General features: G+C 45.4%; 2 protein-coding genes across 2 annotated transcripts in view; one reads left to right on the top strand and one right to left on the bottom strand.

Moving 5' to 3' along the window:
- Window positions 1-16,391, top strand: part of LOC118284783 (inactive tyrosine-protein kinase PRAG1) — a 19,335-nt gene extending 2,944 nt beyond the window's left edge. The window contains exons 2-6 of the mRNA XM_035607824.2: window positions 898-1,230; window positions 1,335-3,055; window positions 9,926-10,071; window positions 11,296-12,062; window positions 13,807-16,391. Coding sequence (XP_035463717.2) covers window positions 973-1,230; window positions 1,335-3,055; window positions 9,926-10,071; window positions 11,296-12,062; window positions 13,807-14,967 — 4,053 coding nt within the window. The 5' untranslated portion in view covers window positions 898-972 and the 3' untranslated portion in view covers window positions 14,968-16,391. The remainder of the gene's footprint in view (window positions 1-897; window positions 1,231-1,334; window positions 3,056-9,925; window positions 10,072-11,295; window positions 12,063-13,806) is intronic.
- A 3,252-nt stretch (window positions 16,392-19,643) lies between these two features.
- edf1 (endothelial differentiation-related factor 1) lies at window positions 19,644-22,852 on the bottom strand. The gene is made up of 5 exons (XM_035608850.2): window positions 22,592-22,852; window positions 21,240-21,291; window positions 20,858-21,018; window positions 20,365-20,458; window positions 19,644-20,245 (listed from the first exon to the last, which is right to left on the bottom strand). The coding sequence occupies exons 1-5, from the start codon at window positions 22,667-22,669 to the stop codon at window positions 20,187-20,189; spliced, it is 444 nt and encodes a 147-aa protein (XP_035464743.1). The 5' UTR covers window positions 22,670-22,852; the 3' UTR covers window positions 19,644-20,186.
- Window positions 22,853-26,790: the final 3,938 nt, after the last annotated feature.

Raw genomic sequence — 26,790 nt, 5'->3', positions numbered from 1 at the left:
ACCTCCAGGATGCTTGAGGCTCCTCTGTCTTCATCTTGTGTGTCGGGGGGCTGCAGAGGACTCTGGAGGGCTTTTATGTCACCAGGCTCACCCCTGCAGGGCCTTTGGTCGAACAGAAACCACATTCCCTCTAATTTAGGAGGCCATGGGAACAAGTAGCGCAGCACACACCGGCTCTTCTTGAGTTACATCCGCAGATGACCCTCGAATCCTAACGGAGGTCTTCTATGAGCTTGGAGACACTTGTTAGCCTGGACTCCCTCATCACTGCCTTTACAGTTCCAAGGACATTTAAACTTTTTTTAGTTGCCAGATTTTTTTTTAAAGATTAAGTATTCCACAGGGAATCACATGTACAAATTTAACCTATTCTCTCTTTCTGGTACTAATTCCAATTAATCCCAGATTTAAAACTCATGCTCTCCTTGTCCCAAATCAGAAAAATCTTTGTACCTCAGAATCATTAGGTCAGTGATTGCTGCAGAATTAAACAGTCGAATAATTAGTGAAAACACAGACTTTCATGACATACTGACAAAGAGAAAAGAAACTGCATTTTATGGGGCTTAAATCTTATCCACTTATTAAAGTCAGCATCAGAATTATACCAAACCAGTTTATGGGTTTGATTCATCTTTAGGCAAAATCAGCAGTCGCCTGAACTGTTTGATGCTTTGAAAATCTAAATAGTTTGTGGAAGAAGAAATTATTATAAGGTGGGGCCTTTACATTAATCGTAGTGGGATTATGGTTATGATGCATCTTTTAGACGAAAAAGCAATTACATAGACTGCTGGAGATGAATGCTCTCAACAATGTGTCTCATTCTTCTTTTTCTTTCTTTACATGCTGCCGTGTGATCAACATCTTGTGACGTTGCAACCTTCTGTGGTCCAGCCATGAGATTTCATCCCGTATCAGCCAGATCCTTCCACAGCCACTCCTGACCAAGTCAGATTTAGTAAACCAAAGATGTCAGCGTGCAGCGACTTTGCAGAACACGTGTGGAAACCCGGCTCTTGTAAGAACTGCTTCCACCCGCTTAGCGCACACAAGACTGGCCTGGGTGGCAGCGTGCCAGGTGTTTGTTTGAAGAGCAGCCTGGGAGGCGATGAAGAAGCTGGAGTAACAACACCTTCACCATACAGCAAGCCAACCATCGCTGTCAAACCCACTATGATGAGCCTTGACACCAACGAGTCGACTGATGTTAACATGAACATAGAGCAGGTACATTTCTTAAATTTCTCTTCCATGTATCAAACCTAAGCATTTTCGTTCTATCTGGATATGTGTATCTGTTTTTAATATGTACTCATGTTTATGTGTGACAGGAGAGCACAAAGAGCCCAGTTGCGCGTTTGGGCCTGAAGAAGCTCTTGGACCTGTCGTCTCTTTATATTGACAGTAATGGCTGCAACAAGGCCCACAGAGACGCGGTTCAGAGTCCTGAATCCAAGATGGACTACAACAACTCCTTTTCTTTTGCCCCCTTGTCCCCCAATATCCTGCCCAAAGACTCCATGATCGTTGGCAATATCTTTGTAACCCAGGAGGAGGGTAGAGGTTCCCAGAGTTTAAAGAATCATGCCAATGGAGATAACCGAAGGCAGCAGAGTAGTACGACTGCTATAAGAACCAAGAGCACTTACAACGGAAGTAGTTTGACCCATCAGGCATCTGTGGAGATGCGTTCGTCAGTGGATATTGTCCCTTCCAGTCTTCCCAAAGTTCACAGCAATGGTACGAGCAGTGGGAGTACTGCTACTGTCACCACTAAGACTTCCAGCACTTGTACCACTTTTCCCAAAATGACATTTAGTGTGGACACCACTAGACACAGTCCCCCTCCAGCCCTCCACTCTGTTCCCATCCTGTCTAAACAGACCAGCCTATCGGACTCCTCTTGTTCTTATCGTAGTAGTACAGATTCACTTCCTGGGGCAGAGGGATCGGGAGGAAGACAGGTCAGGTCAAGAAGCCCTGAAAGTCCACCAGCTGTGGGTAGCCCACAGTCACCTCCTAACTCTCCTAATGGACAGCCAGACTCAGAACCCATTTATGCAGAGAGCACCAAGAAAAAGCGCAGGCCGCAAGGAAATAGAGTACAATCCCAAATCCAGAGTAAGAACATGTCCTGCTCTGAGCCTGAGCTTTCAGGAGAGAGTCAATGGGCCACCATTACTGTAATGGCTGCTCACACAGAGGAGAACAACAGGACTTTTTACCTGAGCAGCCCAGATTCAGCGGTGAGCACCCAGTGCCATTTTAGCCCCACGGCACGTAAAGAGCCCAGCAGCCCAACCTTCCGCTGGCCCAGTCCCAGCCACAGCGCACCCTCCCTGGCCACAGAGGCCAGCCTCACCCCCACTCTCCACCCCAAGCCTCAGTCTAGTCCACCAATTCCACCAAAGAGGACCAACCGCTCCCCCAAACTGGGGACCTCTAGCCTTTCATCGTCCATGTCTTCTCCAGTCCCTCTTCCTGATCTCCCCAAACTAGGCACCTCCAGCCTCTCACCGTCCATCTCATCTCCCGTCCCTCTCCCTGAGCTCCCTATGCTTTTCCTTGTCTCTGCTAGAGAAGGCCACTTCAAGGTCCACACAGAGCAGCACAGTGCAGCAACCGAACGCTGGCACAAGCCCCACCACCACAATTCTGGCTGGAACGGTTGCATTGAGGAAGAAGAGGAGGAGGAGGAAAGAGAGAGGAAGGAGGGTGAGAAGAAGAAGCTGGCCGGCAAACCGAGAACAACCACTCGGGTGACGGGCCTGGTCAATGGTGCCGCTGTCTGGAAGGAGGCCAGGGACTGGAAGGCCCACAGCAGCCCCCCTCCGATGACAGAGCCAGGCACGGCCCCCCCGGCTCCCCCCAACAATGGTGCCTGTCAGGGGGAGACTGAAGGCACCGGTGCAGAGGAGGAGGGCAAGCATAACGGGAGCATGCCAGCCAAGCAACCGTTGCATGGCAGCTCATCAGAGCTGCTGGCAGCAGGGAAGGGAACTGCCAATAATGAGCCCAATCCACCACCTCCCCCACCGAAGAAACTGCACAGGTAAGAACAGCATTTAAACACCTGACTATTAGCCCTTAATTAGGGTTAGAACCAGAGTACTGTATCTGGGCAGGAGAGCATTTGATGAATGGAAAAAATAAAGAGTCTATTTTCTCATTCTAGATTCATCTTTTTCCGTTAATCATGTTGTCAGAGAAATGTCAGAAGTATTGACATGTCTCTGAAGTTAGCAGAGCCCAAGCTGCTGTGCTGTAACATTGACAATCAGACCAACAGGCACAAAACACCAAGTTATTTAATTTAAACATGTTTTTAAGTAAAGTTGTTTAGGAAAGCGGTGACCAAAAGATGAAAAGATCCTTCTCTAAAAAAAAGAACTTACACGATTAAGCGATTATTTAATGCATTTCACTGTCACTATGCCGCTTCCTCGTGTTCGATTTTTCATTAAATGCTAATTGGTGTTTTCACTTTTTACTTAAGTTCACCCGAAAACACTCAGCCATGAAAAAAAAACTTGTTTATATGTAATTTTCTCCCTATTATACATTTCTCATGATACGATTTATGCAAAAAAAAAAGGGGGCAGAGTACAGAATTTATAGCTGCCGTCTTAAAGAAGACTTCTTAAATATTGTTTACAGTCAGGCGGCTGTGTAGAGGCTGCCTGTCATCAGGTTTAGTACAGTGCAGCATGACTTGCATTAAAATTAATGGGACTGTAATTCAGTCATGACGGTGTGGTTTCATTATATTACATAATTTAGCACATACAAGATGCACTTAGTCTAAAAGCATAGATGAATTTTGCTCTCCGGTGGGACTTTGATGATTCTTATATAATATAAGTTGTAATATATTGCCCGTGATGGTGCACATACATGCACCATCAGGCGTCTGTTTGAGTCTGACTGTGCCTTCTCCTTTCACAGCATCATTATTCAGCCTTGAATCAGCCTTCATTCTCGCGCCTTGTGATCATTCAAACTGTCCAGGCGTATTCCTCAATGCAGGCCTTGTTCCATTCATGCTCGTAATGTGACTTCTTCAATTCTAATAAACACGCAAAATGGGCCCGTTTGATAGTCCTCCTCTGTGTCACGTTACTGTAAATGTTGTTTTGGCTGCAGCACAACAGACAGAACTGTACAATAAAAACAACAGGCCTTGTTCCATTCATATTGTCACACTGGGACAAATCTGTCTTTAGCAGGTGTTCAGATGCACGCTGGCATTTTTGTGGTTTAAAGTCGTGTTTACTCGTTGTCGCATGTCCTGGTTATTTTTCATGGCAAACTGAAGAATAATAACTATTCACCATTGTTGAAGACTTGCACCGACGTGACTTACTCTACAAAAGGCTCCTAGCCTACAACGCCATTTATCAGCGGCAGCGTTTGAACACATGCTTTAACCTGAGTCTGCAGGAGGCTAAGAATACACACACTGTCTGAGTCAGCTACTCAAAGCAGAAACAGAGAAGAGGCCTTGCGTTGCAGTTATTAGAGCATCAACTGATCGCCTCAGAATAAACGTCGCTTTGTCTGGGATGGTCACGACGAAGTGTGACTTCCTCAAGACGAGCAGATGCTCCGCCACCTTGAGTTGCTAGGGTCAGCAAAAAGCTAAGCGGGACCGTTTTTACTATCAAAAACACAGATTGCACCTATCACATTTCAAGGCCCCTTATGTTTGTGGTAATTCTAGCAAGGAGTCATCTCTCCTGTTATGACATTGCCGACATTCTGCGCCGATAAAAATACACCTTGTTGAGGCACATGTGGGAACACGCCTCGAGCCAGTCGGCGACAGTTGTGGCTTCCTGGGGTTCCAAGTTTATCAGCGGGTTCAAGTTTGTTATAATCAACAAGTGTGCCCTGGGCACCAGGAACACAGAATCCTAATTTTGTGCTCACAAAGCAACCGAAACTTCATGACTGAGATTTACTGAGGGGAAAAAAAGTATTTTGTGTGGAATGAAAGGGAGAAAAAAAAATGGAGTACATGCACCCCGTGAAGCGAGTGTTTTGATGTGCTGAATCATTTAAAAGCCACAGATGGTTTGAGATGCCTCCCAAAGCCTTTGATCACAGTGGGAAACACCCAAATGTCCTTCTATTACCCCTTGTAATATGTCAAGGTACATATCGTGTGATGGGTCGGCCTAAGGCTAAATGGACACCAACATTTTTTTAAACGCTTACTTTGTCTACATTCACGCAAGGCGTCCATACTACTCCATACAGACCCTAAAACTGAGACATTTTGGAAATGGCCCGGTTTTGGTTGGACGAGTAGAGACTGACTTTTGGAAACAAAAAGGCTGACACCCACGTTTGCCTCCTGATCGGTTCTTATCAGTCACGACTCGACTACCAGCGCTGAACAGCCTTACTTTTCTCCATTGCTTTCGCAAACGTAGTATTTTCTTTAACTGAGAAAGTAACTGCAGACCAGACAATCCGTTTCCTGTTTACACCAGCACACGCATTACCAGTGTCACGTGAATGGTCATGTGATACGCGCTGTGAGGTGTTTGCTATGGACGGACATTATTTGTGATGTGAAGCTACTGTGTGACCTTTTCTTTTAAAAACACCATTTTAAAATTGAAAATGTGTTTAATCTGGATGCAATCTAAGAAGTGCGTGTGTGTGTGTGGGTGTGTGTGTGTGTCTGTGCAGGTCTGTGTCATGCATGAGTGTATGAGTAACAATGTGTGTGTTCAACATGGAAGGCGTGTCGACTGGTCAGTGAAGGTTGCCAAAGGGAGGGGCTTTAGCGAACAGATTGTTGCCCCTGGCAACTCCCAAACTGCCCCAGTCTGGCAGTCGGTTGCTGACAGTAGAAGTAGAATTTATAGATCGGCCACGTGGATTCAATTCCATCGAGCTTGCTTTGGGTTTGAACTGCCTGGTTTGTCTCTCTCTTTTTTTCCCCTCTAAACTTCTATTCCAAGACGTGCTGCCCCTCCCTCCACAGAGCCGTCCTGATTCCCTCTCTTCATCTCCATCTGACAGCCCTATAAAGTGAACCACTAGGTCAATGAGTAAAGGCTACATCTGAGATATGGGTGCTTTCATTTTCGCGCATCTAACGGCCGCTGACGCTTTTCCTGCTGAGACGGACTTTAAATACACACATGACTCGCGTTCGACCAGGGTTGTGTTACTGCACATGGCGAGGCTTTAGAGAGCCACCGGTCTGATCCAGGAGCACTTTGTGCCCGCCAGCCCCGGACAGGACCTCTGCCCCTCCAGCATGAGGTAGGCAACTGGATGGCAACGACTTTTTCCTAACGATGTCTACAGTAACGATGTCTACAGTAAGATGCTAAAGGTTTACGAGTTTACACAACAATCGTTCGTCGGAGAAATGCCGATGCTGTTGTTCACGCAGGAGAGTGGTGTCGGAGTTTGACTGTGTCTCAGAGGGATCGGATTAAACCACAGTGGCTTCGTTGGCGAGCGGAGGCCTCGTCTTATTTTCACAGCTCGACCAGCGAACATCCAGATGTGCCTATGAATGGTGCAGTTGGCAAACAGCACACGTGGTCAGCTGTTTGCTAATTTTTGTGTTTCCTCCGTCTTTGGCACTGCTCTTCTACTCCTGTAATCCTTTTCTATCGAGGCTGTTTCACTCATTTGAACCTATCTTGAGCGCAGATTAACATGGTGGTTAAATGAAGACGGCGGGAAGTTGAATAGATCACGGAGAGTGTGCTGGGGTGAGGCGCAACAAAATTTAATTTTGCAGAATTTGATGGAATGCGACAAAGGACGGTGGATTGCAAGGACTAAGGGAAGGAGCTTACCTGACAGAGATGAAGATAACAAGGCTGGAGCAGATAAAATGAAATGGACCTTTGGTTTATATCACTGTGCAGCAATCGTCGCTGTCCTGCAATTCTGGGAAAGAAACAATGGGCGTCTGTGTTCACTGCACTGTATTATAACATAGAGGTTGGATAACATGCACAAGAGGATGTAATCTATAAAAACGGAAACCTTAGAATATCGTTTTTTGTCCAGTAGAAGTACTTTTAAATCAGTTTCTCTCGGACTCATCAAAAAACGTGGCATTTTCACCCTAACAGAGGTCGTGTGCGCTGCCGAAGAGGATTGCATTACATTGTTGAGTCAGCCTGCCGTCCTATGTAACTCCACCTCAATGACACTAATCTGACTTTAATGCGAAAAGGGCGTGATCAGGAGGACGGTGTTTTGTTTCATCACTCTTAATGCTGCGTAAGCCGCTTCCGTTCTGACGAGTCTCAACATAAAATCGCCCCAGAAAGCGAACGTGTCTTTGTAAGAGTGTGTCTTTGCAAGGGCGTCAGTAATGGACTCCCAGTACTCTGTCTCTCATACGCCATCGTTTCATACGTTCACCACGGAGGAGGCCCTAACATAAAGAGTCGGGGAAGGGAAACCGGTCGTGCGAGCCCGGTCCGCAACAACAACAACAACAACATCACCAACACCATTGCAGTTGAGCTTGCGTCTCACTTTACACCGGCTCACTGCGATCTGTACCTAGTTAGCTGTAACCCCAGTCTGATCTCCTTTTTAAAAAAACGCCCCCCCCCCCCCAGCTTCTCTCACACGGCTTTATTAATACCACAAACACACACACACACCAATCAGAATAGCACACGCATCAACTGATTCCAGCGGGTCAATTACAGTAACACGATTGTTTACATTCTAAATCAAGTCGTTGCCGGGCTGATTGCAGAACACGAACCTCGTCCGACGGGCTTTTCCCGGGGCGATGGTGACGTCTCACGTAGACTTTGTTTCAGCAAAGGAAATTATTTGAATCTATTCTGTGGAAACGGGCTATCGAGATGTTTATGAGTAGATGTCGAGGCTGGAACTGGAAGCCTCCCAAGCATGGTGATCAAATGGTGAAAGGTGCATTTTTGTGTCTTGATTTTTTTTTTCCCCGTTTGTTTTAATACTTGCGGTCAGGTTGCAGATAACAATTGCTTGTATTCACGTAATTATTATACAATTTATCAATCAATTGATCAACAGAAACGTAAAAACAGTCATTTCATGATGTCACTTTGGGCTCTAGGAAAATGTGATGGGCATCTTTCACTATTTCTGACATTTAAAAGATAAACCAATTAACCATTTACCCCCCAAAAAAGAAAAGGCTGCTTAACTGATAATGAAAACTTGTATTACTTAAGGCTCCTACATGTTTCCATATTCGAAAACATGCAGTCCTCGTCAAAGGTCTTCCTTTTTTTTTTTATCTGTGTGCGCTTAATCCGAGGGCTCATTCAGTCTCGCACGTCCTCCCACGGGACACAGGCACCGACATTCCTTCACCCCGGAAAATCCCATGTTTTGGACACAAATCTCAGAGATCTGGAGTGAGACATGCACAGGTGCATTCATGTTCATGGACTCATAATCCCCGCAGCCATTGCGATTTGTCCTCGTGCCTTTCATCACGCTTCTTTTGTCCGTAAAACGATAGCGGATCCTTTGGCTTTAGTGTCCACGGGGAATGCCTGGCCCCTTTGTGTCCGTCCTGTGCTCCTCTCCTCTCTCCTTTCTCCTCCTCGTCTGTTTGTTCTGCTGATTTATGGTGGAATTGAAGTCAGGGGCCAGCGGATAAACGGATAGCAGAGTCATTTTTGTGATGGAGGAGAGGAGAGGGAGATGAAGGGATGGGGACGGGACCGTGTTCCCCTAAAGCCATTAGTGGGTATAATGAGACAAGTGAATGGCTGTCACTCAGCCTAATTGGTCACCTTGATTAGATAGTCTCCTCATGCACAGTTCCTTTTGGTGTGAGTGGCCATTGCGGTGGACAGGCAAACCCAAAAGGATGACGGCAAAGCCTCTGCGTAAGTGGAAGGAAAGAAATTTAATTTTGATTCATTTAGTGAATTTCCGAGAAATAAAATGAACCATTCCTGTGCTCACGAGCCGCTGCTGCGTTACTCGCTGCTATGACTTTACTTGCTCCAGTAGCTAAGCGTACTGTTAAATGGACTGTATTTATTCTGGTCACACTCACCCATTTACACACACACACACACACGGCGCTGTCTCCGTCGCACTCATACACTGCCAGAAGAGTCATCAAGAGGCAATTTAGGGTTAAGTGCGTTGGCCAAGGACACAGCCGCCCCTATAGATTTGGTATTAGATAGATATTGCTATGTATTTGATTTTAATACAGGAGTCCTTTTCCATGCTCCCTACCTGTGCAAAAGTACAACCAGTAGGAAACATATTGTATGTCAGCAGGAGACGTGTTTGTCGTTTCTTCCTTGTGTCTTTAAAGTGTTAAAATCTTGGGAAATGAAGGAAAATCCAATGTGCCATTAATCCTGTCATTGCCACTTGTGGATGCTGGTCAGTAATAGTGACATAGCCTCACGTTAAGGGGCCAGATACGACCAGTGATATACTTGAGGCTGTTTCCTGTATCGGAATTAAAGCAAATCCATTAGACTCATGTCGTGTGGGGATTCAGTGAGGCTCGTTTGTTGCAGCTCTGAGTCAACACTGAATCAAGAAGTGTGGCCACTCCATAATAAGGAAGGGAAACTAATCCTAACAGCACTTGTTCGTCATTTAAAATCAGCGTGCTCACGTCACGGACTTATGAGTGACACACTGTGGCGCAGATAAGAAAATGTCAAGAGGAAGTGGAGTGGAGTGGTTCCACATTCGTAAAACAGAAAAATATTCTGTCGCCGCAACGGAACCGACGGACGAGTTGTCTCGGCACGCTGCTCTCGGCGGGCGCTGATGTTTTGGAAAAGTTGAGACACACGCGCAGACAGCTATTCAAAAAACTTTACAGAGATTTTTTCTTGATTGCATGTCTGCCTATATTTTGTCTGCGATATCATAGTCACTTTTTTTTCTTCCTTTACAGAGTGTCCAGTAAGCTGAGTGGCAGCAACATGGAGCTGGACCGCTGCAGCCAACAAGGGTCAGCAGAGAGTACTGCTTCATCTCCATGGGGCCTGGGCAGCGCCAGCCTACCCGCCGCCTCCACTGACAACCTGGCTGCTGACTCTGGTGAGTACCACTCTTGCTGCAATTTTGTCCAGGGTTTATTGAAAAAAAGGCATGGGTACAGGGCAGGCCCCTTTCACACCAATAAAAACTTGCACGGGGGGTTTTTAATTGTCGGAATCCAGAGCATCATCTGATACCTGATAGGCCTATTTATACGAGTCGCTAGGGGAAACATGTCTCTTGCTGTTCAGACGCTGTTTGGTCACGTTTGACTTTGAAGGTGTACTTTGTCCAGAGTGAAACTGAGCGACGACACTAAAAAGGAGAAATGGGAGTGCTGCGAGGTTTAACAGCAGCCGTCTGAAAGCTTATCTCTTCTCCTATTCTTTCGTTACGTCCACACATCCAGAATATGTTCTGACCTGTGGTGGATTTCTGTTTGTCATCAAACCTAAGAAGTTGCCATGAGTGAATGACAACCATCCTCATAAGAAATTACTGTGATCCTTTACATATCAGCTTTAAACCTCTGAGACGCTTGTAATTGCCACAACTTCCTGTGCAATGTTGTTTGAAGAGATAATTATGGAGGATGATAACGAGGGAAAAAGGGCTTGGCTACGTCCTACAGAGCACTTTTTTTTCCCCACTTCACAATCTTCCTGCTCTGTGAAAGCAGTTATTGAAGACCGCACCGCACAATTATCCCAGTATCTGTCTCCTCGAGCGCGATGTCAAGTTCCAACTTTAAGTCTGTAATCGACAAATGGATCATTTTCGGCCGGAAGATGTTCGGAGTGTCGGCGTGAACACTGGATCGTGGAGAGTTCCAGCTCTTTTGAGGAAACGAGGTATGTGTTTGTACTGAGGGCGAAGCAGCAGGCACTGACAGACGGGGCGAGGTAAATAAATCACACTCACAGCTGTCACCGAGGAATATGTGAGTCTGTGTGCTTAGCCCACGAGGACAGTGAGAAACACGGGATATATGGTGTGAATCCACAAAGACATTGAAAAGAAAAGCTGCCAGGAGCCGTCGGTCTGTGTCGTGGTTTCCATTTTTTTTCAAGTTGACATATGTCTGTTGATTTCATTAACATTTAAAAAAAGTTGCGTTTTTCTCACTGTTCCTGTATGAACAGCCGTGGTTCTAGTGATCTCGTCAACTCAACTGCAGCATTAGTACTCAAAGGTTGTTCCTCTTGCAAACAGGACCCTGTACTTCCATGTTTGATGATCGATTGGCAGACCAGCTGATGTCATTTCTTTTTCCTCTTTGTTTAGATTGTCGGGATGCCACGCGGAGGTCTTGTTCCTCTCCGTTTGCCAGAAGTCCAGCCGCCTCAGCTCCAGGATCTCCTCACCCACCTTGCCCCAACAGCTCGAGTAGCCTGCCGCCGCCACTCCCAGAGAAAAAAATGGTCAACCGCACCGTTTCGGCTCCCGACAGCACGAATGGAAAACCCTTCGTCCGAGCCTACCCACGCCTCCCGTTCACCGGCTCAGAGAGCAACGTGTGTCGGCCGGCCGACGTCGGCTCCCGTTCCAGTTTGTCGCCCAGCCCCGTTGACCCGCGGCCCATTTTCTCCTCCAACGAGTCCCTGGAGCGCTGTCATGCCCCGCTGGGCCGACCCTCAAGGTCCCGGACACTGGACGAGCCGCTGAAGGTTCAAGGGCGCCTGGGCGTCAACTGTCGGAGCAGCATCACCTGCTCCTCCTCGCCCCAGCTCAGCGCGCCCTTCTCCGCCTCGGAACAGGGTCCGGCACCGAATTTGGGCTCCAGCCTGCAGCTCCAGACCCTCCTGAGTAACATGGACAGCAGAGAGGGAGTGTACTCCAAACTGGGAGGCCTGTATGCAGAGTCTCTCCGGCGCTTGGCTCTAAAGTGTGAGGACCACTTCACCCGCTCCCAGAAGAACCCGCTGAGGTTCGAGGAGAGCAACTGGTCTCTGTTCAGACTCACGTCCAGCAAGCCAAGCTGCAACGCAGGAGACGCCGTGTACTACTCCGCTGCCTGTGCCTCCGACCCCAGCCACTCCTACGCCGTAAAGGTAAGATCTAAATTAGACATTTGAGTATTTTGTGAAGTGAAATTGGCTAAATATGTGTTTGTTAAAACACTTTGTAAAACTTTTTTTGTGTTTTACTGCAACTGTTTATTCAGAAATGCAACCAAAGAGCAACTTTCTGTCAATTTACTGTGCTGTCAAATGATTTGAGCTCAAGATATCAGTCAGTGATTATAAATGATTATTCCTCCACCGCACCATGAGCAGTTTTCCACACGGCGCGGTAAAGTATGCCACGTTTCATAGAACCCATCGTGGCGGCTCCTGTGATATTTAAAGCTGATCCATCGTTTAGAAAAAAAATGCTGAAAATTACATGCCTTGTTTTGTAGATGGGTTTTGATGAACGATGCCTGTCACCGCTAACTTTGTTGACAAATACATTGTGTTGCCTGTGGCTGCCACACAGTAAAGGCCGCGCCGCAGCAGCAGTAGGAAATGCTTGGTTTGCATTGGCATTGACTTAAAACAGCTCTTACACAAAGGTGGGAGCCATCAGGCCAAATTTGAATCCGGCACTGGAACGGCATGAATGAAAACTACTATATGGAGAAGAGAGTGTGTGAAAGTATCGAAAAACGGGGTTCGACTTCCTGAAAATGTTCAGGATTGTAACTTTAATGCTCGAGAGCAAACAGAATGATGTCCATATTTTTAGCCCCGTCGCCCCCTTGATACCTCACGCAGTTTTAAATATTCAAGAGTTGCTGATGTGTGAACCTTTAATCGATGCAAGGAAGACCTCGCTGTGGAACACCGAGTTCAGAACACGAGTGTGGGATTGTAAACAAGCGTGGGCTGGTGGTCGGCTGCAGTGACACATGTTTAATCTCTGTGAAGTTGTGGTCCTCCCTTTTCTGTTGTTTAAAGGAACGATTTGCACAGTTGGCGTCGTAAACTGTTCTTTTAAGCAGAGAGTTAACAGTGTGAGGATGGACCGAGGAGATTAAAAACGGGGCCGTGGTCTGCGTTTGTTCTCGGGCTACAGTTGGGATGGTCCAACTACTCCAGCACAAACCCTTGGAGGCGTGTAGTGTAAACAACCGCTGAGGAAAGAGACGGGTGTGGACTCAGTCTGCCTGACCTTTGTCCCGACGCCGTTAGTGCTGAACAAAACAGCAGCCGTCCGTACAGTGACTGTCGTGCCTCGGCCGGGTCGCCCGCACTCTTGCTTCATATCTCCAGGCCTGATTAATCTTTACATTCCAGGCAGGATTTACATTCAGACAAACCGCTGTTTTAAAAGCCAACACACACACACACACACAAAATGCAGTATGAGGCCGTCCTTGACAAATCTGAAACCAGCATTGATTGTGTTTTTATGCACTGGCGTGTCACCACTGTAAGAACATCTTCGTCCAGTAAATCTGACCCCGGCACAAAATGAGAACATGCTGAATCAAATTGTGGTGGCAGGTTTTAACCAAGTTTCCCCACTGCTTGAACAAAAATAACAGTCCTGTCGTAAACTCATCTAGTGGGTCAAAAAAAGTTGAGAGTTAAGTTTAAATCTGCATCAAGGACAATTATTAGTTAGAGCAGGAACTGAGTTTCCTTGACCTTGGAACCTCTAACTAACAAGCGTTTCTTTCTTGCGTTTCTTGGCTCCCCTCCCTTTCCGTCTCTGTGTGTGTGGAATTCCTCTCTCCCCTCCTCTCTGTCCCTTTCTTCTCCTTCCCTTCATGCCCTCTTCCCACCGCCCTTTGTGTTTATACCTCCACAGATCTGTAAGAGTCCCTCCGCGGAGGCCAAACAGGGCCATCTCTATGGTCTGTCGGTGCAGCAGACCATGCCAACGCACTTCAACCTGCAGCAGGACTGCGGACACTTCATCGCCTGCGTCCCCCAGAGCATGCTGCCTTCTGAGGAAGTATCGCCGCGCACCAGGCCGGCTCCGCCGCTGCCTCAGCCCTCCGCACCTGCACCGGGCCAGAAGGTAGACCGAGAGCGAGTGGTGGTCATCACCCCTGAGATCCCCCAGCAGACGGCAGCTGAATTCGCTCGGGAGTGGGAGGCATTCCATAAAAGTCAGCCGGAGGTCTACGAGCGCCGCGTTTGCTTCCTCCTCCTGCAGCTCTGCAGCGGCCTGGAGCACCTAAAGGAGCACGGCGTCACGCACCGCGACCTCTGCCTCGAAAACTTGCTGCTGGTGCCTCATCACCGCAGGCAGTCCCAGTTCCCCCAACACACCCACAATGACAACAACACCACTAATGGTTCAAGTGGTGCCGACAATCAGCGCCACCTTCCCCGGCTCCTCATCAGCAACTTTGCCAAGGCCAAACGGCGCTCCCCCGAGGACGCCGCCTCCACCAGCGTGGACCCCCGCACCAAACGCGACCACGCCAGACTGGCCCCCGAGATCGTCTCGGCGGCCCAGTACCGCAAGTTTGACGAGTTCCAGACAGGCATCTTGATTTATGAGCTGCTCCACCAACCCAACCCATTCGAAGTGAGTCCAGCACTTAAGGAACAAGACTACCGCTGCGAGGAGCTGCCCCCCATCCCGACCGTCTCTCTTTACTCAGCTGGCCTCCAGCGGCTGGCCCAGCTGCTGCTCCAGCCCGACCCCATCAAACGAATCCATATTCAGGAGGCCAAGCGCATACTGCAGAGCCTGCTCTGGGGCCCCAGGAAGGACCTGATGGAGCAGCAGCTGGAGCGACACGGGCAGGGCGGAGGCTTCGTCGACGGTTCCCGACACGAGGGCCTCCTCAACTGGCTGGACGTGAAACGAGCCCTGCTGATGATGAAGTTCGCCGAGCGCTCACTGGAGCCTGAGAGGAACGCGGAGCTGGAGGACTGGCTGTGCTGTCAGTACTTCTCCTCGGCTCACCCTCTGTCCCTCTGCCACACCGCCGAGCTGCTCTACTTGCTGAAGTAACGGCTGCAGGGTTAAAAGCGCGTACGTGTGAATGTTTGTTTCGAGAAAGACCAATGATGCTAAAGTTACTGTCTCGACGCTATGTGGATGGGTCCGGACAGCGTGATCCTTTGTGCTACTGCTACATACATGAGAGGCCATGCATCAAACTTGCCGTCCACTCGGAACTTTGAGAAAACAGAATCCCTCCACAGACTGTCCACTCCACGATGTCTGACCTGAAGACGGCCGTACATTCAAAGACGTACAGACGAAATAGCTGAAACATCACACGTGCAGACTAGAATCACTTTGTGGCAGCGATGTTGATGAATACAACAGTAGAAAAAGGAAGAACGTGGACAGTATTCATAATTCTGTAATACACTTACCAAAGTTTCATGTTTGACACTGTATTTTGTGTATTTATTAAATATCAATTGAAACATTTTACCACTTTCAAAAAAGGCTAAAGATTCATTTCATAACCTTATTCTCTGTAAGCTTTGCAAAGTTACGCTGTGTCCCGTCTAAATGTGCAGCTAATTTTTCTATTTGCCGGATGTATCTTGATCAAAAATATGAGGTTGTTAACGGACGTAAAGTGTTCCACAACAAGTGAATGCCTGTTCCTCACTGGATACTATCACGGCAATCTTACATAAGTGTGTGTGTTACCTCAGGCCTCGTTAGACAGCACTGCAAAATAAATGGACTCAGTATAAATTATTGATAATCCATACTGTACAACACGACCCGGTATGAATTGAATTGCCACAGCCATTTCCAACGCAAGCGTTTGCTTCCACCGAACGGATGAGGACAGGTTCCATAGGCTTACTTTTAGCATATATTTAAATGTTTTGACATTTGTCACAGTGCCTTTTTAATTTTTGTTTGTATGTGTTACAGTGACTTGAACGCCAAATGTAAATATTACTGATCGTTGTCTTTGGTGAAACTGGCCTTTCACAGAAAGCTCGAGAAACAACTTTGTACTGTTCTTTGTAGATGATGAAAAAGAAAATGAGCCCAAGCAGGTCTTAAAAAGCCATGAATATGAGCAGCAGTTTAAAAAAATATATATTTATGATATGATTTGTTATCCTGTAGTAGTCACTGGAATTTCTGTTTATTTTCATATGTGGATTATGGAGTTATTCTTTTTTGGGGGCGCACCATCAGTTGGTCCTGTTTTGTTTTTCCATCTATGTCCCGTGTCGGCTGCAGAGAAAGTTTCAAGTTATTGGCTGAGATTTTTTTTCCCTGGAAGTGCAGAGTGAAGAATTGAGTCGGTCTTTGTCCACGACTGCTCATGTTGAAGAGGAAAAAGAAAAACGTGGTCTGATCTCACAACTAATACATTAGTGATTTGATTGATTTTGTGTGTGTGCCTCACTTCTTTGCATCTATCAATAAACTGTGCATATATTTTTCTCACAGCATCATCCGCCGTTTGAATTATTTCTTTGTATCCATCCATTTTTAATGATCGAGCTATTAATATTATGTTGGCTTACCCAGTATTAATGAACTGCTACAACACATTTATTTCATGTTGTGTGTTAAGTACTTTATACTTTCCATATGGTTGAACTCATCAGTCTTTTTCATCATAACAAACGGTGTCATGTTATGTTTTTTACCAGACGTTTAATGTAGAAAGGATTTGAGGCAGCAGGTCTTGTGAACGTGGAGCATGACTTCCCTTTGTTATGTTTTCTTGTGCTATTTTATATTCTGTATGTTTTGCAAGACTTATAATAGCAGACTGAAAAAAAATGTGTGAATGCCACTAGCATCAAGCAATAGAGTGAAGTCTGACGGCTGAACACAATCCTTGGTCTGGTATTTTCTGCTGTAAGGTGAAAGGGGAAACACAAGTTAGGCCAGTCAGTCATTACGAAGACTTTTGATGTGAGGTTGAATTCTAAACGGGTTTATTCATTAGCTACTGTTGTTCCTCATGTGAGGATTAGAGGCAAATTAGTTTTTCAAACAGGGTATAAAGTACTGGCCGGAGGAAGCTATAAACTTAAAATCAGCCGGGTGTGGGAGCAGCGTCTGCTGCCGTGGGGGAGACAGGGAGCACATTGTGCGGATCAGCACAACAGGTTGTACGTGTTGTGGAATCTCAATTTGAGTTTTGGAGCCTCGGGCCAAAACAGACCGCAGACTTTCTCGCACCCCCCCCCCCCCATCCCTCCCCCAGAGCTGCGCCCCCACTCTACCCTCACCCCCCCTCATGTGGCTTTCTGCTCCACATCACTCCTTCAAAAAACCACTGGCTGCTCCCTTGTCATAGGTGGAACTATGTTGCTATGGTGTTTTGACCAATGAAATGGCATTTCCAGGAACGCCGTCGAGTCTCCCTCTCCCATTCACACAGACACTCTCGCCGAGTGAAGAAGCCTGTTGAGCAAGAATCCAACCCCCCCCCCCCAGTAACAACATCAAGGCTCCCTTCCTTGTTTGTCGAGTGACCGCCGGTCAGGAGGTTGCATACTTTGTTTTGAGCAAATGTGCTTCCAATCAGAGCATCTCTCAACACAGGAGCAAAGAGGACAAAAACAAAGACGCCACACTCGCACACAACTCCAGTATCAATATGGCAGAAATGCAACTTCTGTGAGAGACATCGTTGTGAAATAAAGTGGGTGTGTTCAAGAAAAATCCACTCTGAAACGCTCCCCTCTTTCCAAGTACCTCAAAGCTGAATTTGCTTCTTCTACCAGGATACAAACGTCTAAAGACATAAGGTCTTATTGATCCCTCGTAGTGGAAATTCAAATTTTGACACAGCTTTACAAGGTGGAAATGCTATAAGAAATAAAATAGGAATAGAAAACAGAATCTAAGGTTTAATAAGATAAAATGGAATATAACAAATACAGTGCAATGTAGGCTGCAGGTCAATATAAAAATACAAATTTGGTGCTTGTGCAGTTTTGTGGCTGACGACATAGAATAAGACATAATGTAAAATCTTATCTCCTAGAGGAATACACTGCCTGTTCATCCATACATGTTCACTCGCAGCATTTCATTCTTCAGCCTGTTGGTCTGACTTTGGAAGTCGATAGCAATTTGACCGAAATTTTCCCTATCTCCCCTTTTTTTGTAATCACTTCCAGGCGTAATTACTTTGCAATTACTGTCAATTACACCATCCGCCTACATCGTCTATGAATGCTACAATCTCCTGCCATTGTATTTATCCACAAAATACACCGACCACTTCTTTTTTTTGCACATGAACCGCACATTAAAAAAATACTTCTGCAGCACCCAATATGAAGGCACCAGATATCTTACTATGCACATGTCAGTGTTTAACCTCCCCACTTACACGACAGCGTGTACTTAAATGGCATTTGCATTAACATATTTAACACATTCTCACCTTTCCCCGTCTATCAGCACTTTCCGTACTCAAGTTGGTAGCTAGGCTGGCTCAGCTGGTTCGAGGGAAAGTTATCTGTGAAAGATTCCAGGCGAAATTGACAGTCAGGACTCGCTCGGTTCACATTGTTAAAGCATGGCTGATGCGACAGTAGCCCAGAGGGGCCCCCCTCCCCCCAGCTCCATCAGCTCAACAGAGCTGCCCGTTAAGAGTGAGCTCACTCAACTCTGGGGAGAATGTGCACATGAAGGTCGATGGAGATGCGGGACAGCGAGGTTTGTCCCCTGCCTGTGTCCTTGCTCTTCTGTTGTGCATCTGCTGCTCTCGCACGAGCCTTTAAGCTCCTGCAAGTTTCTCCAATGCCCTTGCTCCTCCTGTTGCCTGCTGCCTTAGTTATTTCAGCAACAATAAGGTCCATGAATCTTTCATAAAAACAGAAGGCAAAAGTCATACTTGGATTAACCCATGGTATGAAGTTAAGGCACCATAGAAAAATGGAGAGCATTGAAAGTCAGTTTTTCAATGCTACGCTTCAACAAGGACAGTGTCAGCTGTTTCTATTTTAAGATATGGTTCATTTTTCAAATCAAAGACATTTCAAAATGTCTCTGCAAATAGCATTCACTTCTTAACTGTGTTTTGAGATATGTCCCTATACTTGATCAACAGTTGTAAACGTTTTAAGTTATAGGGAAAGATCTATTTTTGGTAATAAAATATAAAAAAATACTCCCATTAATGGACCTGAAAAACCGTGCATGTTAACATTAGAACATTTTTATATCAAATAGTCAGAGCCAAGCACAAAAATTGAACAGCAACACAAAGTTTTGATGCAATGTTTTTGACCGACAGTGGATCAGTCACAAACTATTTCCTGTAGAATTCTGACATCTAGTGGCTCAATACTGCTACTACACTCATATTTTATGCTGCCAGCATGTTCACAAACAATTTGTATAATACCGCAACAATCCAGCTGTAGTTTTTTATTATAAATGTAGTTTTCTTCCAAATTATTCTCACAAAAGTTATAAAAAACGTTTTCAAGATTATGTAAATTCAAAATACTTGTTTGGGTGCGTCTCTTTGTAATTTATATATATATGTATATATATATATATATAGAGAGAGAGAGAGAGAGAGAGAGAGAGAACACAGAATTCTTTGTCCGTGATTACGACTGACAAAAATCCAAGTTCTGTTTCAGTCAGCTTAAATATGAACAGACAGAAATTGTTTTCAGGAATATTCCAGAAAACTGTGCTACAGTGACAATAAACTCACCCAGAAATGTCATGCGGTGCCCAACTTTATTTTTCAGATCAAAACAAAGCACAGCCTTAAAACACTGTAATGACATCCACCCACTGTCTCAAGTGTGTGTGTGGGGGGAAGAGAAGAGATGCAATCAAGCACATATGGCTTAACATCATGCTCAAAATTACAGTTAGTCAAACCCATTTGTTTGGTCATGAAAAAGACTTTGAAATGATTTTACATCACAATCATAAAGTTGAATTTATCATGCCAAAGCCTGAAATCAGGTGAGAAGAAATTCACGGAACTTCCGAGTTTGTGTTGAAGAATGCGTTCGTTCGATCGATCATTCGTTTCAGTATGTGTCAAGAGAGTGTTTTCAGATGACTTGTTATTATGCAGCCTGTAATGCAGTGGATCACCAGGTCCTCAGGCAGGACACTGGTGAGATCAGCCCAGGTAGAGGAGGGGATGAGGAAGAGAGAGGAGAGGAGAGTTCTGGGAGGTGGGGAGGGAAGGGGGTTCAGGTTTCAGTTAAAGGGAGATAAGGGGGGGGGGCTGATTTCGAGGCTTTTGTTCATTTCTTGGTCTTTGGCTCCAGGGGTAGGCCAATATCCCTCCCGCGTAGTTTCAGCCCTGTTCATGCAGATTAAAGGTGAAGCGATGAAACACACCGGTTACACAACAGACAAAGTGTTAATAAACACAATTTATTTATTTATGGGAGGAAGAAAAAAAGGGAATAGTTTTCTTACCAATTGCTCTCTCCAGCTTGCCCATGACCTGGTTGTTGGGAATTGCTCTCCCACACTCGTAGTCTGCCACGACTTGAGGCTTCTCATTAATTTTCTGTGGGAAAAGAGAATATATAATAATACTGATATTACATAATAATAATTTAAGATTGTTTTGAACCACATGGCCCTTAAGCCATGAAAAACTACACAGGAATGCGAAACTTCTGTGTTTAGTGTTAATACATCCGAATTCACACTAATAATAATATTTGGTTCATTACTGATTTAATATGCAACAAATACTACCCTTTTATGTTTATTTTCAATCCATTTAAGCCAATACCAGGCTTCCAGGCAGAATGCACTGAGTGCAGTGGTCGATTAAGTTAATCTAGAGATAAAGGAAAGATTTTCGGATATTTGATATGGGGTGTTTTTGTCTGTTAACTGGTTTTGGCCCCAAAAATTCAGATATCGTGCATGTTGGTATATGAGACGTGTGTACACTCACGGTGGCCAGGTCTTTCTGGGTCAGGCCTCTCTCCTGTCTGCCTTGCTGAATGTACTTGCCCACCTCCAGGGGAACCCTGTCGTGGTGCAGCTCCTCCGTCTCCCGGTCCAGCTTGGCCGTGTTCTTTGACACGAGATGCTGTTTGTTCTGCCCAGCGGACCCTGAGCGACGAGCGGGCGGATCCGAGTAAAGTTGGGGGGAAATTATACAGGGAAAGTAGACAAAAAATAAATAAACAGCATAATCACAACACAGAAGAGGTACAGTCACCCCTTGCCTGTTCAGTTTTTGACTGCAGAATTACAGTTTGGGCTAAGGGGAACATCTGGACAGATCATAACTTGTTTCCTTAATCAAATTTCAACAGAAAGCAGACGTTTACATTTCTTGGTTGTCTCGAGGTCCTCCCCGCGTCTCTGAGCAGCCGTGATCGCCTGCAGGGAACATGGACATGTGAACAGCTTTAAAATTCACAACCCGGACTGCACTTAAAATAAAAGTAGACTTCAATACTACTTTTGAAAGGTGTTACACTGTAACACCTTTCAAACTGCTTCAACCAAAAACACTCGATATATCAACAATGTTTGAACGTTTTGTGACAGCTGGTGTCATACGAGCGTTTGTATCATTTCTAAACTTCGCTATGGAGGAGGAGGGAGTGTGTGTGGGATGTCTAGCAACAGACAGGAGGCTTTACCAGGCGTCTGCATGGGAGGATCGCATGACTCTCACACACACACACACACACACACACACACACACACACACACACAGACACACACACACACAGACACACACACAGACACACACACAGACACACACACACACACAGACACACACACACACACAGACACACACACACACACAGACACACACACACACACAGACACACACACACACACACACACACACACACAGACACACACACACACACACACACACAGACAGACACACACACAGACACACACACACACAGACACACACACACACAGACACACACACACACACACACACACACACACACACACAGACACACACACACACACACACACACACACACAGACACACAGACACACACACACAGACACACACACACACAGACACACAGACACACACACACAGACACACACACACAGACACACACACACACACACACAGACACACACACAGACACACACACAGACAGACACACACAGACACAGACACACACACAGACACAGACACACACACAGACACACACAGACACACACACACACAGACACACACACACACACACACACAGACACACACACACACACACACACACACACACAGCTCAGTTGAAACAACACGAAGCGGTGCCCGCTGGTAGCCACTGCTAAGTAACCATTTGTCAGGTTAGCCTGCTAGCTAGTGCTTCTTTTGCTCACCCGTCAAAAAGATCTCACCGGCTGGCTAACGGGACGGTGTCTCGCCCGGGCGGAGTTAAAACGTGTTTCAGGGTGAGGTGCGGTTTGGTTTGCCGAGGACGAGCGTGTAGCCTTAAAGCTAACAACAGTTCGCATGGCAGGACGCATGACAACGATGCGAGAGTTTTGTTGACGGGACAATCAAAGCCAAAGCGAACCGTGCATCAGTCACACGCGTTGGCCACAAGCCGAGGGCCGCCGAGGAAGGATCCGCCGATGAGAACATGCTTCACGGGGGGGAGAAACAACGGAAACACAAACGAAGCGAGGTGTTGGTGCTAACCTGCTTGGATTTGGACTGAGCAGCGGTCGGCCCCTTCTTCCTCAACACAGTCACCGTGTCCCAGTCGCTCTCTGCCATGTCTTCCGGCGTTTCACTCGGTGTCCGCGACGTTCAATGTCGATACAAAAAATAAGTTCAAAGGAACCTTTTTTTACAGAACGTAGTTCTACTTCAGCGAATCAGACGCTCCTTCCACAACGATCACCCACGCTACTACTACTTCTTCTTCTTCTTCTTCTTCTTCGTCTTCCTCCTCGTCTTTCTTCTTCTTCTTCTGGTTTCACTAGCGAGTCGCGACCGTGTGGCGCATTATCGCCCCCAACAGACTTAGTTAGGTATTACCTATATCCTGTTTTAAAACAGACTTTCCGGAGTTATTTGGTTGAATAGTTTTTGGGTACATGTGTTTGATTCCTTCAAGTTCCAGTCTGGTTTTTATTATCTCTCGTTTGTATGTTTAGGACAGAGCAGCTCCGCTTTTTTCCATCCTCGCCTTCTGCCAAAACTTTATCTAAATCTGTGCTGGTCAACAGTGACATAGTGGAGGAGCGGGTGTCAGCAGCGACCCCTGCTGGAGGAGCACCACTGACACACTTCTTCTGGGTTTCCTACATACCAGACGGCCTGCGGCACATCGCTGCCTCTACTGACCCACATCCACGTTTCATAGTGATTTATTAGACATTACTTTACTTTTACCATCACTTTGAGTACGACGGATATTTATGAACATATTGAGGAATTTTTAAAAAGTTCTGAATTTGAGAATAACGGCATAATTTTATGAGAAAAAGTCTAAATAATTCAAGGAAAATAAGTAATTTCACGACAGTAAAGTCATAATTGAATGGAAAAAAGTAATGTTATTTCGAGAGAAATAAAGCCATTTCCTGCTTCACAAAAGAGGCAATTTCCTCCAAGTCTGTGTGATTCTCTGTTCAGAATAGACACGGCTTCTTGCACAATCATTAAAGAGTCCTTTTATTTATGTTAATGTGGTACTGATTTGGCAAAAGATGAAGTGTTTCATTATCTGTTATTCCTAAACTAAAGTACTTAACCTAAGGACATGATCCACATTCCTAATTTTTATTCCTCAATTGATCTTCTGAAATTCTCCTTCTGAAATGACTTGTGGTCGTAATATTACGACTTTATTCTTCAATTTGAGTAATGCATAACTTAATAACATCAAGGGGAACAAACATTACACAACACTAACAGGGTTGGATAGCTATGTGTTTATTTGGAAACAAAAACATAACATGTTCAACAAAACAAAAATACTGGCCATAAAAAAACGTATACTATTAAACTTATACTATTAAATTAGAATTAGAAATTTAGCTTGACAATGAGAGAAAATGACTCACTAAAAATGTGTGTGAAATGTGTAAAGACTTGGTGGAAGTGAGACATTCAATATGTTGTAGCTTATTATGACGTCATTATTAGCCACAATATAGCAGGTCACCAGTTACAAGACATTTCAGAGGCAGCGTCGCTGTTTCGCCGTGTGCGGATCGGGGACCATCCAAACTCAGACTGGGCGTCCTCTGCCTGGTGCAGACGCGCCCAGCGGGAGCCGTGTTTGGAACCCTGTTTCCCAGCCCATGCACGAGGCTTGGGATTCATCTGGAGAATAGATGAAGCAGAAATTAGCAGAGACACCAATTCACTGTACCCTGTCCGTTGTGTTTTCATATCCCAGATTTCAATGAATAGGTTGATGAGGACTCTTGGTAAGAACTGATTAAAAACTTTTCTTTTCACTGCTTGCTCACCTTTTCACTCTGGTGACAACACATTTGGAAATTGGGGATTAAATGAATTTTCTGACATTCAAAAATATAAATGAAGCACTCTGAATTCTCTGGAATTACCAGCAGGGGGCGACTTGCTAGTTGCAAAAAGAAGTCAGTTTCTATAGAAGTCTATGAGAAAATGACTCTACTCTCACTTGATTTATAATGACAGCAAACATTTTCCTGAGGAGTTTATGGTCTCAAACACTAGTTCCAAGTCTTCTTCAATACAACATGGTGCTCATTTGGTAAATTGTGGTCCCATTAAAAGGAAAATAGACGATAAAACGCCATATATAATGAAGCGTCGATACAGTCTGATGGACAGCTGGTCCATCCAATAGGTGTATGGTTGCAGGTGTAGGTGGGTGTGCAGTGGATGAGCTCTCAGTCAGACCTCCCACCCCTAATTCTACCTCTGCTTGCAGTAAAACCAATATGGAAACTCAAGGCTTCAAAACAGCAGTTCAATAATAATTTTAAATATAACAGCCATGTGCAGTAATTTTTAATACAAATATAGGGCCCTATTAATAGTGACCTGTTCTTTTTTACTTTTATGGAATAGCAGAACTGTCTGCGGACCTTCCTACAGATGGTCACTCAGTTTCCCTTCACAAGTCATTTATATGCGGTGACTACTGTTTAGTATACACATGACCCTTAAGGTTTTCGTGCTCTGAATTAGTAAGTAAGTAAGTTACATACAACTAGAAACTATTAATTTCTTACCTGAACAAAAACGCTGGTGTTCATGTGAAGAGTCTCCACTCTCTCCGACAAGTGATTCAACCATTCCAGGTGGTCGGCGATAGACTGGGTCAGATCCCCGTCGCCCTGCGTTACAAGAAGATAACGTCAAAAAGGGTTAAGATCTCAATTTAAAACATGAATTTTCGATTGGAACGGTCGTGATCGTGTAGGTGTACGGGGCGAGACGCACCTCGGACAAGGTGTCCTTCAGCTCCACGGCAGCGAGGCGAACGTGCTCCAGCTTGTCGATCTGCTCCTTCAGCCGGTCGTCCAGCTCCTGCATCATCATCAGGCCTTCGTCTGACCTCGCGCTGACCTTGGCGGCCATCCTGAGTCCAGGAAACACAATGGAGTGTAAAACATAAGTACAAGCAGAACAGAGGCAAAATACCGTCCCACTATGGCCAAGCTGTACTGGGGAACTCAGTTGTGTTGTTTTTTTCTAGGTAAATGACTTAATCGACTCAATATTTGACGATTAACCGACCAACACCAAGTAATGACGTCAACAAATGTCCGTCTGATGTAAACGAGCGCGATCGGCACCTTTGACCCTTTGCAGCGACAAAACTTAACTATGATCATTTTGGTTTTCCCCGAATGAAAGTTTGAAATATATAAAAGTATATACTTAATATATTTAGTCCAAACGGAAGAAGAGAAATGTGCCGCTTCAAACCCGACGACAAGAGAGCAGTTAAACTTCGAACAGTGAGTCGCGCAGCATCCCACGGAACAACGGAGCTGTTCGAAACAAAATGGAAGTTACCTCGCCTGTGGAGCAGACACACTCGAACTGATCGGGGGTGAGACTTAGACGGATCGAGACTCGTCGTCTTCCTCTCTCCGCTGCTCGGCCCGACAAGCCTCGTCTTTGTTTGTCCGGAAAAAAAAACTCGGAGGAATGTGACACTGCTGACGTCATCAGCCTGACGTCATCAGCCTGGCGGTTCACAGGTATCACGGTGATGTCTTTCTTTGTACTTTTTTTTTTTTTTTTACTGTGTGTGTGTGTGTGTGTGTGTGTGTGTGTGTGTGTGTGTGTGTGTGTGTGCGGTCTTCTTTGTCCAGAACAATGCTTCGACGACCTTCCTGGATCGAGACCAGGTCAAATGATGCAGTGATAAGTCGATTAGGGCTGCAACTAACGATGCTTTTCATAATCGAGGAATCTGTCAATTATTTTCCGGATTAATCAATTAGTCGTTTGGTCCATAAAATGGTGAAAAATGACTCCAAAGATGATGTTTTGTTCACACACCAACGATATTTACTCTACTGCCATAGAGGAGCAAAGAAACCAGAGAAGTTTCACATGTAAGAAGCTGAAATCAGAGAATTTGGATATTTTCTTCCATAAAAGCTACATGACCTGATTAATCGATAATCAAAATAGTTGGCGATTAATTAAGTAATCGATGATTAATCAATTAACTGTCGCAGCTCTAAAGTGAATTAATGGATCATTATTCAATCAACAGATAAATAGCCAGCAAAAGTTTAGATTATGACTTTATCATATTTTCTCCTAGCTAAAATACTGTAGTAAAATGTTCAAATTAGCCCACTTCCTGGTCTCGGCCTGTCAGATGATGCGATTTGCTACTTAGATATTTATTAAATAAGAGTTAAAAAAAAAAT

This window comes from Scophthalmus maximus, chromosome 20 (assembly GCF_022379125.1).
Source record: "Scophthalmus maximus strain ysfricsl-2021 chromosome 20, ASM2237912v1, whole genome shotgun sequence".
Classification (NCBI taxonomy): Eukaryota; Metazoa; Chordata; class Actinopteri; order Pleuronectiformes; family Scophthalmidae; genus Scophthalmus; species Scophthalmus maximus.
The sequence above is the reverse complement of the archived record's forward strand: the minus strand, read 5'-3'. Positions and strand labels throughout refer to the sequence as shown.

Coding starts and splice junctions, on each gene's coding strand:
- edf1 (XM_035608850.2), bottom strand. CDS start 22,669: ATGGCAGAGAGCGACTGGGACACGGTGACTGTGTTGAGGAAGAAGGGG. Junction 21,292..22,591: donor CTCAGTCCAAATCCAAGCAG/GTTAGCACCAAC, acceptor TGTTCCCTGCAG/GCGATCACGGCTGCTCAGAG. Junction 20,459..20,857: donor CCCAGAAAGACCTGGCCACC/GTGAGTGTACAC, acceptor CTTTTCCCACAG/AAAATTAATGAGAAGCCTCA.